General features: G+C 45.3%; 1 protein-coding gene across 3 annotated transcripts in view; it reads left to right on the top strand.

Annotated features, from left to right (window-relative positions):
- Window positions 1–13,025, top strand: part of ASTN2 (astrotactin 2) — a 912,080-nt gene that overhangs the window by 884,476 nt on the left and 14,579 nt on the right. For all 3 annotated transcript variants that reach the window (XM_047768264.1, XM_047768263.1, XM_047768262.1), the window contains 2 exons: window positions 10,580–10,680; window positions 12,344–12,527. In XM_047768264.1, coding sequence (XP_047624220.1) covers window positions 10,580–10,680; window positions 12,344–12,527 — 285 coding nt within the window. The remainder of the gene's footprint in view (window positions 1–10,579; window positions 10,681–12,343; window positions 12,528–13,025) is intronic.

The following is a 13,025-nucleotide window of genomic DNA, read 5'->3' as shown; positions in this document are numbered from 1 at the left end:
CCATGTGGCCTGGCTTCCTCATACAGGGTGGTCTCAGGGTAGTTGCATGTCTTGCAGGGAAGCTCAGGGCTCTAAGCAAGAACATTTTCGTGAGCACGGTGGAAGTTGCACAGCCTTTTATGATCTGGGCTCAAAAGTTACCCAGGGTCCCTTCCGCTGCGCTCTATTCAAGTAAAAGCACTTGTGAACCCACCACATTCAAGGTGAAGGAACATAGGTGCCTGTCTCTCAATAGGAACAATGTCACAGAATTGGGTAGGCGGGCTTATTTCAAAACCATTATAGAAAAGATCATAATTTAAACACACACATACTGAACAGTGGCGAAATCTTCCTTTGCACTTATCATGTGCCAGGCATTGTCTTGAGTACTTTATTCATCCAACATCCCTATGAAGGAGATAATGTTATCATCTACACTTTAAAGACAAGAACGCTGAAGGACAGAGGCGTTAACTAACTTGTCCAAGGTCATAAAGATGGTAGGTTGTAGAGCCAACATTTGAACTTGGGTAGTCAAGTCCCAAAGTCTGTTCTGACCATGGCAGATCCTGCGTCATTGTGATCATAAAAACAGGAATGCTCTGGAGTTCCCGTCGGAACAAATCTGACTAGGAACCATGAGGTTGCAGGTTCTATCCCTGGCCTTGCTCAGTGGGTTAAGGGTCCAGTGTTGCCATGAGATGTGGTGTAGGTTGAAGATGCGGCTCGGATCTGGTGTTGCTGTGGCTGTGCTGTAGGCTGGCAGCTGTAGCTCTGATTCGACCCCTAGCCTGGGAACGTCCATATGCCATGGGTGTGGCCCTAAAAAAGACAAAAGACAAACAAACAAACCCCAAACAAGAATGCTCTTTCCACTGTTCAGGTGGTACTGGATTCAGAACCTGAGTCTATGGACTGCCGGGTGTGCTAGCAGATCTTCCTGCCAACGATCGGTTACAAACATCATTGCACACCTACTCTGGCTTCAGGCTGTTCTATCCATCAAGGGCAGTCAGTCCTAGGAAAGGCTGTGCTGTGTGTCACTGAGCATCACACTCATCAGTTTGGTTCACAAGAAACCTAAAATATGAGTAAGGGGGTTGAATTCTGATTTAATTCTCACTACCCCATAAGATGAAAACGTTTCTCATTAACAGATAAGGAAACCAAGGCCCAGTGGTGAGCTGTGCTTGCCTCATAGCCGCTGGGGTTCCTGTTCAAACCCAGAGCCTGATAACACAAGCCCATGCTTTTAGCTGTGCACTCCAGTGGCGAAGGGTCTGGGATGGATGCTACCCTCTCTTGAGAGGTGACCATCCTCAGTCCTAGGACACCAGATCTCACCTGTCCCTGAGAGCTGATCTTGGCTTAATTTCGTCCTGGCAGAGATGGGAGACTAAGACCCAGAGAAGGGTAGGTGTTCCTGCTCAGACCCCGACCTGGACCCAGGACCCAGTGTTTGTCCCACTGCCCCCGACTTCCGCATCGTGCTGGCAATGGCAGGGGTGGGGAGTGGTGGTAGTTAGTGGCGGGTCGGGGGAGTGAACTGCCGGGAGGTTGTTTGCCAAAGCCGTGTGAGGGAAGAAGCTTTTACAAGACCAGGGCCTCCAGCCTGGAAACATCTGTTTCCCTTCAACCCAGCGAGGAGACTCTGGCCTCCCCAGAATGCCTACATCATGTGGCGGCTGGGGAAGAGCAAGTCTTGGCCTGGAGACTTCAAAGGCGTTTTCCCGTCCTCACGGGGACCTGCTTCTGACGTGGGCCTCCAGGGCTCTGTCCCAACTCTTACCCCCTGTCAGACCTGCAAGAAGCTCTCACCGCCCATTAAGGTCTCAGTTTCATTCTCTCACCCCTGCTGTGAGGGGGGCCTGGGGCCTTGGATGGGACCAACAGCAGCTTCCTCTCCACTTACCTTCCTCTGATCTCCACTAGGACCCTAACTTTGGGTCCGGGGAGGGGGAGCCTTGGGCACTGGAATCCCATCATCATATGGAGAATAGTACCCACCCAGCTCTCTTGTGGTGGGTGCTAACATGCCAGGCGTCCTGGTGAGCAGTTCCCTACCATATCTTGTTTTATTTTAGGAACCACCTTAGAGAATGGATTGTAATATTATGGTTCCTATCTGATGGGTGAGTATGTTGAGGCAAGGCTTCACACCGCGAATAAGTGGAGAGGCAGAATTTAAAACCAAATCACCGGATTCCAAAGCCATGCATCAAACTACTCTGTTATTCTATTTCCTTTTTTTTTTTTTCATTGGCTTTTTAGGGCTGCACCTGCAGCATATGGAAGTTCCCAGACTAGGGGTCAAATCAGAGCTGCAGCTGCGGTCCTATGCCACAGCCACAGCAATGCAGGATCCAAGCCACATCTGCCGCTGAGCCACAGTGGGAACTCCTATTCCCTCTCCTTTAATGACCTTTTATCTAATCACCTTTTGTTCATTTTATACATAGGGAAACTGATTTCTAGACAAGAGGTATACTACCTCATTCATTCAGTCTCTTATTCATTCTCTAAAGTATTTGCTGAGCTTAGCACGGTTTAGGTATCTGAGCTCCAGATATAGGTGGATAGAGATGAGTAGAGCCATATCCTGGTCCTAAAGACACTCCCTTACTCATGGGGGCAAGAGAGGAGTGTATGGGCACTGACCTAGTCATGCTGCACGTGCCGTGATGTGACAGGGCCCCATGCAGGGATCTTCCTAGAGGAGATGAGGTTGGACTGATGCTCCAAGGACAAGGTGGAGAAGGGCAGCCCAGCCAGAGGGTGCAGCGTGTGCAGAGGCAGAGGTGGAACCCATCAGCAGTTGGATGTAGTTCTACTGGGAAACAGAGTAGGAAGCAAAGATCAGTGAACAAGGCTGGATCTGTGGCCAGAGTTTGAAACTCAGTGATAGAGTCTCAGACTGATAGCATCAAATGAAGGAACAACAAGGAGTCACACTGGGGACCCGTGGTAAGGAGTTTGTGCTTTGTCCCGAGAATGGCAAAGAAACATTTTTAAAAAAACAAAACAAAACAAAAAGGCACTGTACATTTGAGTAGTCAATACCAAGGCACTCCCCACACAATGAAATCCCAAGACACAAAGATCATACTGCCTTAGGCATCTGAGATCTCATACGCCAGAATCTCTGGAAAAGCCTGGAAACAAACCCAGGCGTTCAACCACCTTGGCCAGTGTTCTTTCAAAACAGTCAGAAGGAGTAGCAAGGGTTTGGACCTGGAGTTCCAGGTTCCTAAATAGCTCATCCCTCTTCATCCTAGGAGCCAACTCCTTTATGATTCAATTATCCCATAGGTACAGTTGGACCTAAGTCAGCCAGTTGTACAAGAAACAGGGTAGTGTATAGAAGGGGCACTAGAGGAGAGTCAGGAAAGCCAGTCTCTCTTCTGAACTCATTGGCAGCAGGTCCTTGTGCAAGTCTCTTTGCTCTCTGGGCCTCACTTTTCCCACCTGTTAAGATGAGGATGTGGAGCTTGGGGATGGCTCAAGAGTTCTAGTTCAGATTATCAGCGGATCTCAGCCTGCCTCAGCAGGTAAAGGTGACAGAATTGAGCTGAGGTCACTGGCACCCTTCTAGACCCTGGAGAAACACAGCTCTGACTGTGTCGTCTCTCAGTCTCTCTCATACCCCTTTCACTCTGCTTTGTGGATGTGTATATGTGTATCTGTTCCTCTCCCCCTCCCTCTCTCCCCCATCTCATTCTATCCTCTCCTGTCCTCTCCTCCTTCCCCACATCAGGGGCCACCACTTTATTCCCCTCTCAAAGAGCCCTCCCCCCCCCCCAAGGCCCTGCCTGGTCCCCTAACAGCTTTCAGATGTGTCTCTGGAACGGTTCTACAATTACAGCTGAGACAGGCAGAAAGCTCAGGGCCTTGTGACTTTTGACCCAGGCCTGTGTGGCTGACATCTTCCTCTTTCTCCACCCCTCCACCCCTACTGGCAGGGTGGGCCGAGGCCTCTACTGACATGTTGGGTTACTCTAATAACACAAATAGAAGCTACCTTTGAGGGAGCAAAGATTGCGCCAGGCCTGTTGCAATCATTGTGCCATCAAGTCTTGATCCCAAACTTAGGAGATACTGTTCATTTCACCCTCCTTTACAGGTGCAGAGACTGAGGCTCAGAGATAGTGAAGTGACTTCCCCAAGGATGCTCACCCAGCAATTAGGGAAAGCGAGATTCTACCCACGTTTTAAGATTTGAAAACCTATTGAGACTGCTGCTTCCCCAGCATGCTGTTTATTCATGCTGCTTGGCTAAGCAGTGAGGGGGGGGACCCTGGCCCCTCTTGGTAGAGGAAATATAATACAGAAGCATCATGGAAACCTAAGAGGCCAATGGGAAAGCAGTGTTTAAAAGTTTTTTCCAATTCCTCAGGTTCGGAGACTCATTCACATTTTATTGATTATAGCCTTCCATGTTCCCTTCAGTTGAAATGCATCTCCTTCTCTTCTACTCCTAAAAAAGCATTTTAAAAATGTGTACTCCTGCCCAAATAAGTGCTCTTTATATGATTTTTGTAGAAAATTTGCAACTCATAAGGTACTTCTACGTAGTCCTTGAGACAGCCATGCACTGTCTCTACAACTATCCCTGTTCCACCAATGCAGAAATTGAAATTGAGAGATGATGAGCTGGCATATGCTCAAGTTCATTCATTTCCTCAAATATTTAAAGTGTCTATCATATGCCTAGTACTGTATTAAGTGTCAGGGATATAGCTGTTCCCAAGCTGCAGGCTAGGGTTTGGTTTCTGCCTCCTGGCACTTTCTAGATGAATTGTTGTATGGGTAGCAGGTGCTTACCCAGTGTTACCCGATGTCCTTACCTCCCTCCTTAGCCTCTTATTCCCGCATCCTGGAGTTCCATTATGACCTTGCTTCCAAGCTCTCAGCAAGGCTTGCAGCCCTAACTCCCCTTTTAGAGCACTTATATTCCATATTCCCCGGCACTGACCTGTGAAGTGGCCAGCAGCCTCCTTATCACATGTGCCTGGTACAAAGAGGTGGAATAAGCACAGAGAGGTAAAGTGACTAGTCCAAGGTCACAGAGGAAGGGGATAGAATGGAACAAGCCTTACCAGACTTGTTCCTCTCTCCCCCAGTGCTTTCCTCGGCTGAGACAATGTAGTAAGAAACTGAGCTCTACTCACAGGGCTGAGCTGTGACAGCTGGAGAGAGAGAAGGCCCACACCACAGTGCTGCTGCTCTCGCGGACAACTAGATCGGACTCTGTCTAAAGATGGGGCCAAAATACCCCATGCTGCTTAAGTCATGTATATTGGGTATAGACTCGCCCTTGCTTACCCATGCCAGTGCTCCCACCCAGCTGATGAAGGATAGCAGGTGCAATCAGATTTGACAAGAGAGAAAGTACAATGTGGTTAGGAGTATAGTCTTTGAATTCAGGCAGACCTGTGTTCTGGTTCCATGTTGCTGCTTCATGTGTAATAATAGGTCAATTCCTTGACCTCCTTGGAACCAATGTCCTTACTGATAAAATGTAAACAATCGTGGTACCCAACTCAAATATTATGAGGATTAACTGGAATAGTGCTTGTAAAGGGCCCAACACCGATGTGCACCCATTCGATGATAGCCGGGCTTGCCCTTACACTTGGGCAGTATGCTAGGTTTCCTGCACTTGGACTGATCATTCTGCAGGGGTGGGGGCCTTGTTTCATTTGTTTCCCATTTGGAGATACTTAGGATCAGAGAGGATAATCAAGTAGCCCAAGGTCGTATGGCTGGTGAACATCAGAGCCATGGTTTGAATGGCTGCTGATTGGACTACAAGGCTCTTTCTGCTTCTGGGGTTCCAGGTCACCTGTTCCCTGTTCAGCCCCTGACCCCAGTCCACTTTGCAACAACCTGGGGGGGGACAGCTCGGTGCTGACATTCCTGTGGTGCTAGCAGGTGTCCTTGTGGGTCTGGCATGGACCTGGTGGCAGTGTCCCAAAGCAGCAGAGAACGTGGAGCATATATGATGATGAGACTGGCTGCCAGCCTGGCTTGTGGCATCGTAAACACAGACCTGGCCTGACTGATCGATGAATTCCTATATGCACCCAAAACACCAGTTTCCTAGAAAAGGCAGGATGGCGCTAATGTACTATCTGAATTACAGCAAAACTCAGACTCAATCTCAAGGAATAAGCTAGAAACGCATTCTTGGGATAACATGAGTACCCTTCACAATTCTTATTTTTTATTACTATAGTTAATTCACAGTGTTGTGCCAATTTCCACTGTACAGTGAAGTGACCCAGTTATACATATATAGATAATTCTGTTCCTTATATTATCTTGCATCATGGTCTATCCCAAGAGATTGGGTATAGTTCCCTGTGCTGTACAGTAGGATCTCATTGCTTATGCATTCTAAATGTAATCATTTGCATCTACTAATCCCAGTCCATCCCACTCACCCCCCACAATTCCTTAAAAGAGAAATTGAGTTATTCTTTGAAAGATTTTCACGCAAAAAGAGACAAATGGTATTTTCTCCAGAAAGAAATGCTTCTGCTTACTGTGTCCCTTGGCCGAGAAGTTCTGATTTGTAGTACCTTTTATTAACACAACCTTTGGGCTATCAGGTCGTGACATATTAAAGCCCGGACCCTCTGAGCCAGTAGCAGTAGAGCTGGGGCAGCACAATGGCAGCTGAGAGCAAAGAGGATGGGTTTTAGAGTAAGACAAAGAATGGCACAAGTCTTGGCTCTTTCATTGTCTGCCTCTGTGATTTTGGACAAATTGCCTAATTTTTTGATCTTCAGTTTCCTTTTCTGAAAGGTGGGGATAATGAGGGTGATTATTTTAGCAGGTTTTCATAAGATTAGAAAAACATGTGAAATGGCACTGTTTCCACTTAGTTGGGGCTTGCCAAGTGTACCTAATGGAATTGTATTTGCACAGAGTTGACATCCATAGACCTTCAGCCAGAAGACGGTAGCTGATAATGGTTAAGTGCAAGGGCTTTGGAGTCAGACAAAGCTAGATGTAATTGCCAGTCCCAGTAATTACTGTGAGGTTCTGTGCAAGGTGCTTTTCCTCGCTCAGCCTCACATATGAAATGAAGAGAGTAACAGGAGTTCCCGTTGTGGTTCAGTGGTAACAAACCGGGCTAGTATCCATGAGGTTGTGGGTTCGATCCCTGGCCTTGCTCAGTGGTTTAAGGATCCGGTGTTGCCCTGAGCTGCGGTATAGATTGCAAGCATGACTCAGATCCAGCGTTGCTATGGCTGGGGCATAGGCCTGTGACTACAGCTCTAACTTGACCTCTAGCCTTGGAATTTCCATACGCCTCGGAATTTCCATATGCCTCAGGTACAGTCCTAAAAAGATAAATAAATTAATTAATTAATAAATTAAAGAGAAGCTATCTTTTAGGATCATCTGGGGAAATTAATAGAAATAATGCAGGTAAAACTGCTTAGGTCAGTGCTTGACACATATTAAGGACTTAGCATATATTAATTTGAACAACCAATTTATATTTATTTACTGCCTCATATGTGCAGTCAGGGTTTATCACTCTGCAACTTGGTAATCACAGTGTTAGGCACATTTTATTTATTTTATTGAAGTATAATTGATTTGTAATGCTGTGTTAATTTCTGCTACACAGCAAAGTGATTCAGTTATACATACATGTACACTTTTTTTTTTTTACATATTTCTTGCCATTATGGTTTATCACAGGATACTGAATATAGTTCTTTATGCAGTGGGTTATTGTTGTTTATCCCTTCCACGTCTAATAGCTTACATCTGCTAACCCCAGTCTCCTCCATACTTCTCCCAATCCACTCCCCATTGGCAACCACAAGTCTGTTCCCTATGTTCTTGAATTGTTTCTATTTTGTAGATAGGCTCATTGTGTCGTATTTTATTTTATTTTATTTTATTTTATTTTATTTTATTTTATTTTATTTTATTTTATTTTATTTTACGTATGTATGTATGTATGTCTTTTTAGAGCCACACCCTCAGCATATGGAGGTTGCCAGGCTAGGGGTTGAATTGGAGCTGCAGCCACTGGCACAGCAATGCATACAAGAAGTCTGTTTTCAATCAGAGCTTTTTCTCCCAGGGTTGCTCCATGCCAGTCATGAGGGTGACTGAGGATTCACATGCATGTCCTGATTGAGTTAGTGTGAAGTGTCCAGAGCCATGCACACCCATCAGGAATGATGCAGAGGAGAAAGCCTTGGCCTTGGGATGGAACAGCCAGTGCTACTTGCCATGGTTACACCCATTGCCCCAACTTTCTAGAATGCCTATACTGCCAGGCCCTGTAAGATCCCACCTCCCTGTGACCTCCTGTTCAGGGTCCCTTGCGTCTGTAAGATCTCTAAGTGCGTTCTTAGATCTGTAAGATCTCTAAGTGCGTTTTTTGTTGTTGTTGTTGTTGTTGTTTTTCTTTTCTTTTTAGGGCCACACCCATGGCATATGTAAATTCCAAGTCTAGGGGTTGAATCAGAGCTGCAGCTGCCAGCCTACATCACAGCCACAGCAATGTGGGATCCAAGCTGCATCTGCAACCTACACCACAGCTCACAGCAATGGTAGATCCTTAACCCACTGAGCAAGGCCAGGGTTTGAACCCATGTCCTCATGGACGCTAGTTGGGTTTGTTACCCACTGAGCCATGACAGAAACTCCTCATTTGTGTCATATTTTAGATTCCACATGTTGGTGATATCGTGGTATCTGTCCTTCTCTTTCTGACTTACTTCATTTAGCATGAGAATCTCTAGTTGCATCCATGTTGCTATGATCCATGTTGCTATTAGTGGCATTATTTTGTTCTTATTTATGGCTGAGTAGTATTCCATTGTATATATGTACCACATCTTCTTAATCCATTCATCTGTCAATGGACATTTAGTTTTCTTCCGTGTCTTAGCTATTGTGAACAGTGCTGCTATGAACATAGGGATGCATGTTCTTTTGAATTATAGTTTTGTCTGGATATATGTCCAGGAGTGGAATTGCTGGATCATTTGGTAGTTCTATTTTTCATTTTCTGAGGCACTTCCATACTATTTTCCATAGTGATTATACCAACTTATATTCTTGCCAATGGTGTAGGAGGGTTCCCTTTTCTCCCTACCCTCTGGAGAATGTTATTTGTAGACTTTTTAGTGATGGCCATTCTGACCAGTATGAAGTAGTACCTCGTTGTAGTTTTGATTTGCATTTCTCTAGTAATTAGCGGTGTTGAACATTTTTTCATGTGGTTAGGCCTCTTGTATAACATGAGGTAAGCTGAGGTGTTGGAGAAGGAGGAAAGGAAACAGGACCCCTGGGGCTATAGTTCTACCAGACCCAGGGAGCCCTCTTGCCAGTCTACACTACTGCCTCTGCCCTGGTGACAGAGGATGGCATGACAGAGGCGGGACACTTAGATGCTCAGCCCTTCTCCCTTCTATTCAGATTGTCGCTGGCCTCCAAGTCTTACCTCTTCTTGAAAATTTTCTCTACTCACCCCTTAGAATTTGTTTAAACCACAAAACTTGGCTATCTGGAGGTCTGAAGGGCCACAGACCCTTCTCCAAGTAGGCTTGAGGACAGTGTCTGCTCTTAAAAAGAATTCTGTGCCCAAGGTTGGACCTGAATCTACCAAGCCTACAGTTTGCCAGTTCTCTACTTCTGATACCACATGGGCTGCTTACTCCCACCACACAGCATGGAGTTATAGTTGGGGATGTGCCTTTTACCTAGAATAACTCCCAAACTCCCTATCATGGCCCACGAGGTTCCCACCCATCTTCCCACCCATCTCTCTTTGTACAGCCAATCCACTGCCTGTTCCTCCCCGAGCAGTCTGGATCCTTCTCACCTCAGGACCTTTGCACTTACTGCTCTTCCTGGCAGGATCCCAGTCTTCCTCCTATAAGCAGGTTCCTTCTCATGTCCATGTCTTAGCTCAAACCTCTCCCCAGGAAGACCTTCATGGACACACCTGTCTAAAACACCCACATCCCCCTCCACCTTAGTCTTTGCTGCACAACCCTGTTATAGTCTCTCTCAAATACACCATTATTTAATTTTTTGCTTACTTTTTATTTAACTTTATGCAAGCAGGGACTTTGACTGTCTTGCTCATCTTTATAATCTTAGCAATAGAAGAATTCCTGGCCCGAAGTTAATATTTCATAAGTATTTGTTAAGTGAATGAATGAATGAATATATAAAGCCAGACAAGATAGTGTTAGGGTTTACTTGACCAGTCCTGGGCTCAGGCTGCTCTGTCCCCCAATAACTTTAAGACCATGGAAAGATACACAACTAAGTCTCAGTTTTCTCACTGGTTAAATGCAAGTGACAATAATCCCTGCCTGCTAGGCAGGCTACTTGTAAATTAAGAGATGAAGTGCTAAATGCTTAGCAGGGTGTTGGTGTTCAATAAATGTTTAATAGTTATCTTTTCTCTTTCAAATCATTTCCTTTGAAGCCTAAGCTTCCCTGAGTTCTTTCAACTATTACTCCTGTGCTATGATGTTGCGTTCCTCCTTGCAACTTCCAGGGCCTTTTCTCAAGTCTTAGCTTTGTGCTCTGTTTTCTTGCTATGCTTCAGGTTCACTCTCTATGCTGTGGATACACGAGGGAGGCACTCGGAACTCAGCACAGTGACCCTGAGGACAGCCTGTCCACTGGTGGATGACAACAAGGCAGAAGGTAGGTGACCCTTTTCTCCACTTCCCAGGTAACTCCCATCTTCTCTTTCTCTAAATTCTGCCCCTGACAGTCATGAACTTCACAGATTGGCCCAGGGAGAAGAAAGTGAAGGATTTCAGATCCATGGAGGAAACTGAGATTGAGAAGCAGTTGCTCCTCTTTCATAGAGTCCATGTTCTGATTTAAGACAAGGAGTTGTGGAGAGTAGGAACCCCCCAACTGTGTCCTGCCCCATGGCCTAGGCTTTTAGAGACCAGTCCTTTTCTTCCACTTCAGTCTGTGCTAGAGCTGGCAAGTCGGTGGCACCTGGAGGACCACATTGCTTTGCCACGCCCATGGCAGACATTATTAGCTGATCACAGAACACTTTCCCATCTAGCCCAAGGGTGGCCTCAGAATCCTCAGCATAGAGCAACCGTCATTAAATATCAGTCGGAATTCATATGCACGTTAAATCTTGTTGATATTCTTGGTCCCTGAAGTTGTAAAAATTAGGCAAAGCACCTTAAAAAATAGAACCAATAAATCAGATACACTGTACACTTAGTTTTTAGACAATGAATAGGTACAGTTTCTACATCAGGACTGGCAAAAATATGATGATAGTTTATATGTCACAGTGGTTCACTACAAGTTCACCAAATATATTCTAAGAGCCTGATACAAGCAAAGCAGAAGAGACATGCTTTCCACCTTTTCAGAGCTTCCATTCGAGTGGGGGAGAGAGAGATTTCTTCAAATGGCTCAACCATAAGCTTGATGATACATGTTTTGTGTGCTCCCAGACAAGAAGAGATGGTGAGATATTAAGTCTCAAAAGGGAGAGGACTTGAGATGGTTGCCTGGTAATATTTTATTATTGTTATTTTAAAATAATTCATGAACGCAGTTAAAAGAATAAGAACAATAAAAACAAGAGCAGAAAACCTCACAAAGTGGAAGCTCCTCCCATCCTGAACCTAAGACCCTCAGATTCTTCTGCAGGCAATCATGGTTAGTGCTGACATGGGGACATATGTACATTTTGTTTTGAGTTTTCAAAAATGAAAGAAGGCAGCTTCTATTCAAGAGAGCAGCCCATAATTAATTTGTTACATCAATTAGTAGGAATGACTGAGAGAGTAGAAATTGCTGTGAAAGTCAAGCAAAAGAGTCTGGATTTTCCTGGAAAGATTTTTGAATGGAGAGCTATTAGACCTGATTACAGAAATGTGTTGTAAATATCACAGGGGAGATAGAAGTAGACTGTTGAGATGAGCCCAAGACAGTTTATCTAAGCCTTTGCACTTATTTGGCACTTTCTATTAAATCATAGGCACAAAACTTATGTTAACAATTAAGCTTGCAATTATAAAATAATTAAGCTTGCAATTGTAAGCAGCAGCTCTGTGCCAGACCCTATATTGAGTGCTTTAATCCACTTTTTAATGTGTTTAGTCCTCTCAATGCTCCACCCAGAGTATATATCATTATCTTTAGTTGATAGATAGGAAGACTGAACACAGCTGGTCCGTGACATATTCAGGATGGAGTTAAGGTTGGTCTGCCCCCAAAGACCACACAGGTGAACTGCATGAATAGGCCTTCCTAGTTGCAAGGCACCCCTCCATCCTCCCCTTTTCCTACTGCCCAGTGATCTGTCCCCGCACTTCTTCCTCCCCAGAGATAGCTGACAAGATCTACAATCTGTACAATGGGTACACGAGTGGGAAGGAGCAGCAGACTGCCTACAACACGCTGATGGAAGTCTCAGCCTCGATGCTCTTTCGAGTCCAGCACCACTACAACTCTCACTATGAGAAGTTCGGCGACTTTGTCTGGAGGAGTGAGGATGAGCTGGGGCCCAGGTATGGGCATATGACCATGAGTGAAGTGGGAAATTCTTTTTGCTGACTGGAGGAGCTTCCCCCCCCACCCCCATAGGCTGAGGGTGGGCTTTATGAAATAAATAAGGGTGGTAGTCACCTTAGTCATGTCCAGGTTCAAGATGGGAGATGGGTAGAGAGAATGAAAGAATCTTAGAATGTTAGCGTCTTGGACTCCTGGAACGTCAGATAAGAGAGCGGCCTCAGTGTTCTTTCTGCTAGTTACTCCCCTTCCAATTTCAGTTTTAAGATGAAAAAACAGAAACCTAGCCTCCCAGAGGGGACTCGTCCTAACCAACATCATAAGAGAGTGTGGTGGCAGCCTCAGGGCCCCTGACCTAGGGTTTTGCCTATTCTTTCACAAGCAATCCAGGTTTTTCTGGAATAAAGTTCATTAATGATCATGCCTAAATACAGTTAGAAATTCAATGTGTTAAGGCATGATTTTTTTTTTTTTTTTTTACCCGCAATGACCATGCC

This window comes from Phacochoerus africanus, chromosome 2, assembly GCF_016906955.1.
Source record: "Phacochoerus africanus isolate WHEZ1 chromosome 2, ROS_Pafr_v1, whole genome shotgun sequence".
In the NCBI taxonomy this organism is placed as follows: domain Eukaryota; kingdom Metazoa; phylum Chordata; class Mammalia; order Artiodactyla; family Suidae; genus Phacochoerus; species Phacochoerus africanus.
Note: the sequence above shows the minus strand (reverse complement) of the source record. Positions and strands in the feature narration are given on the sequence as shown.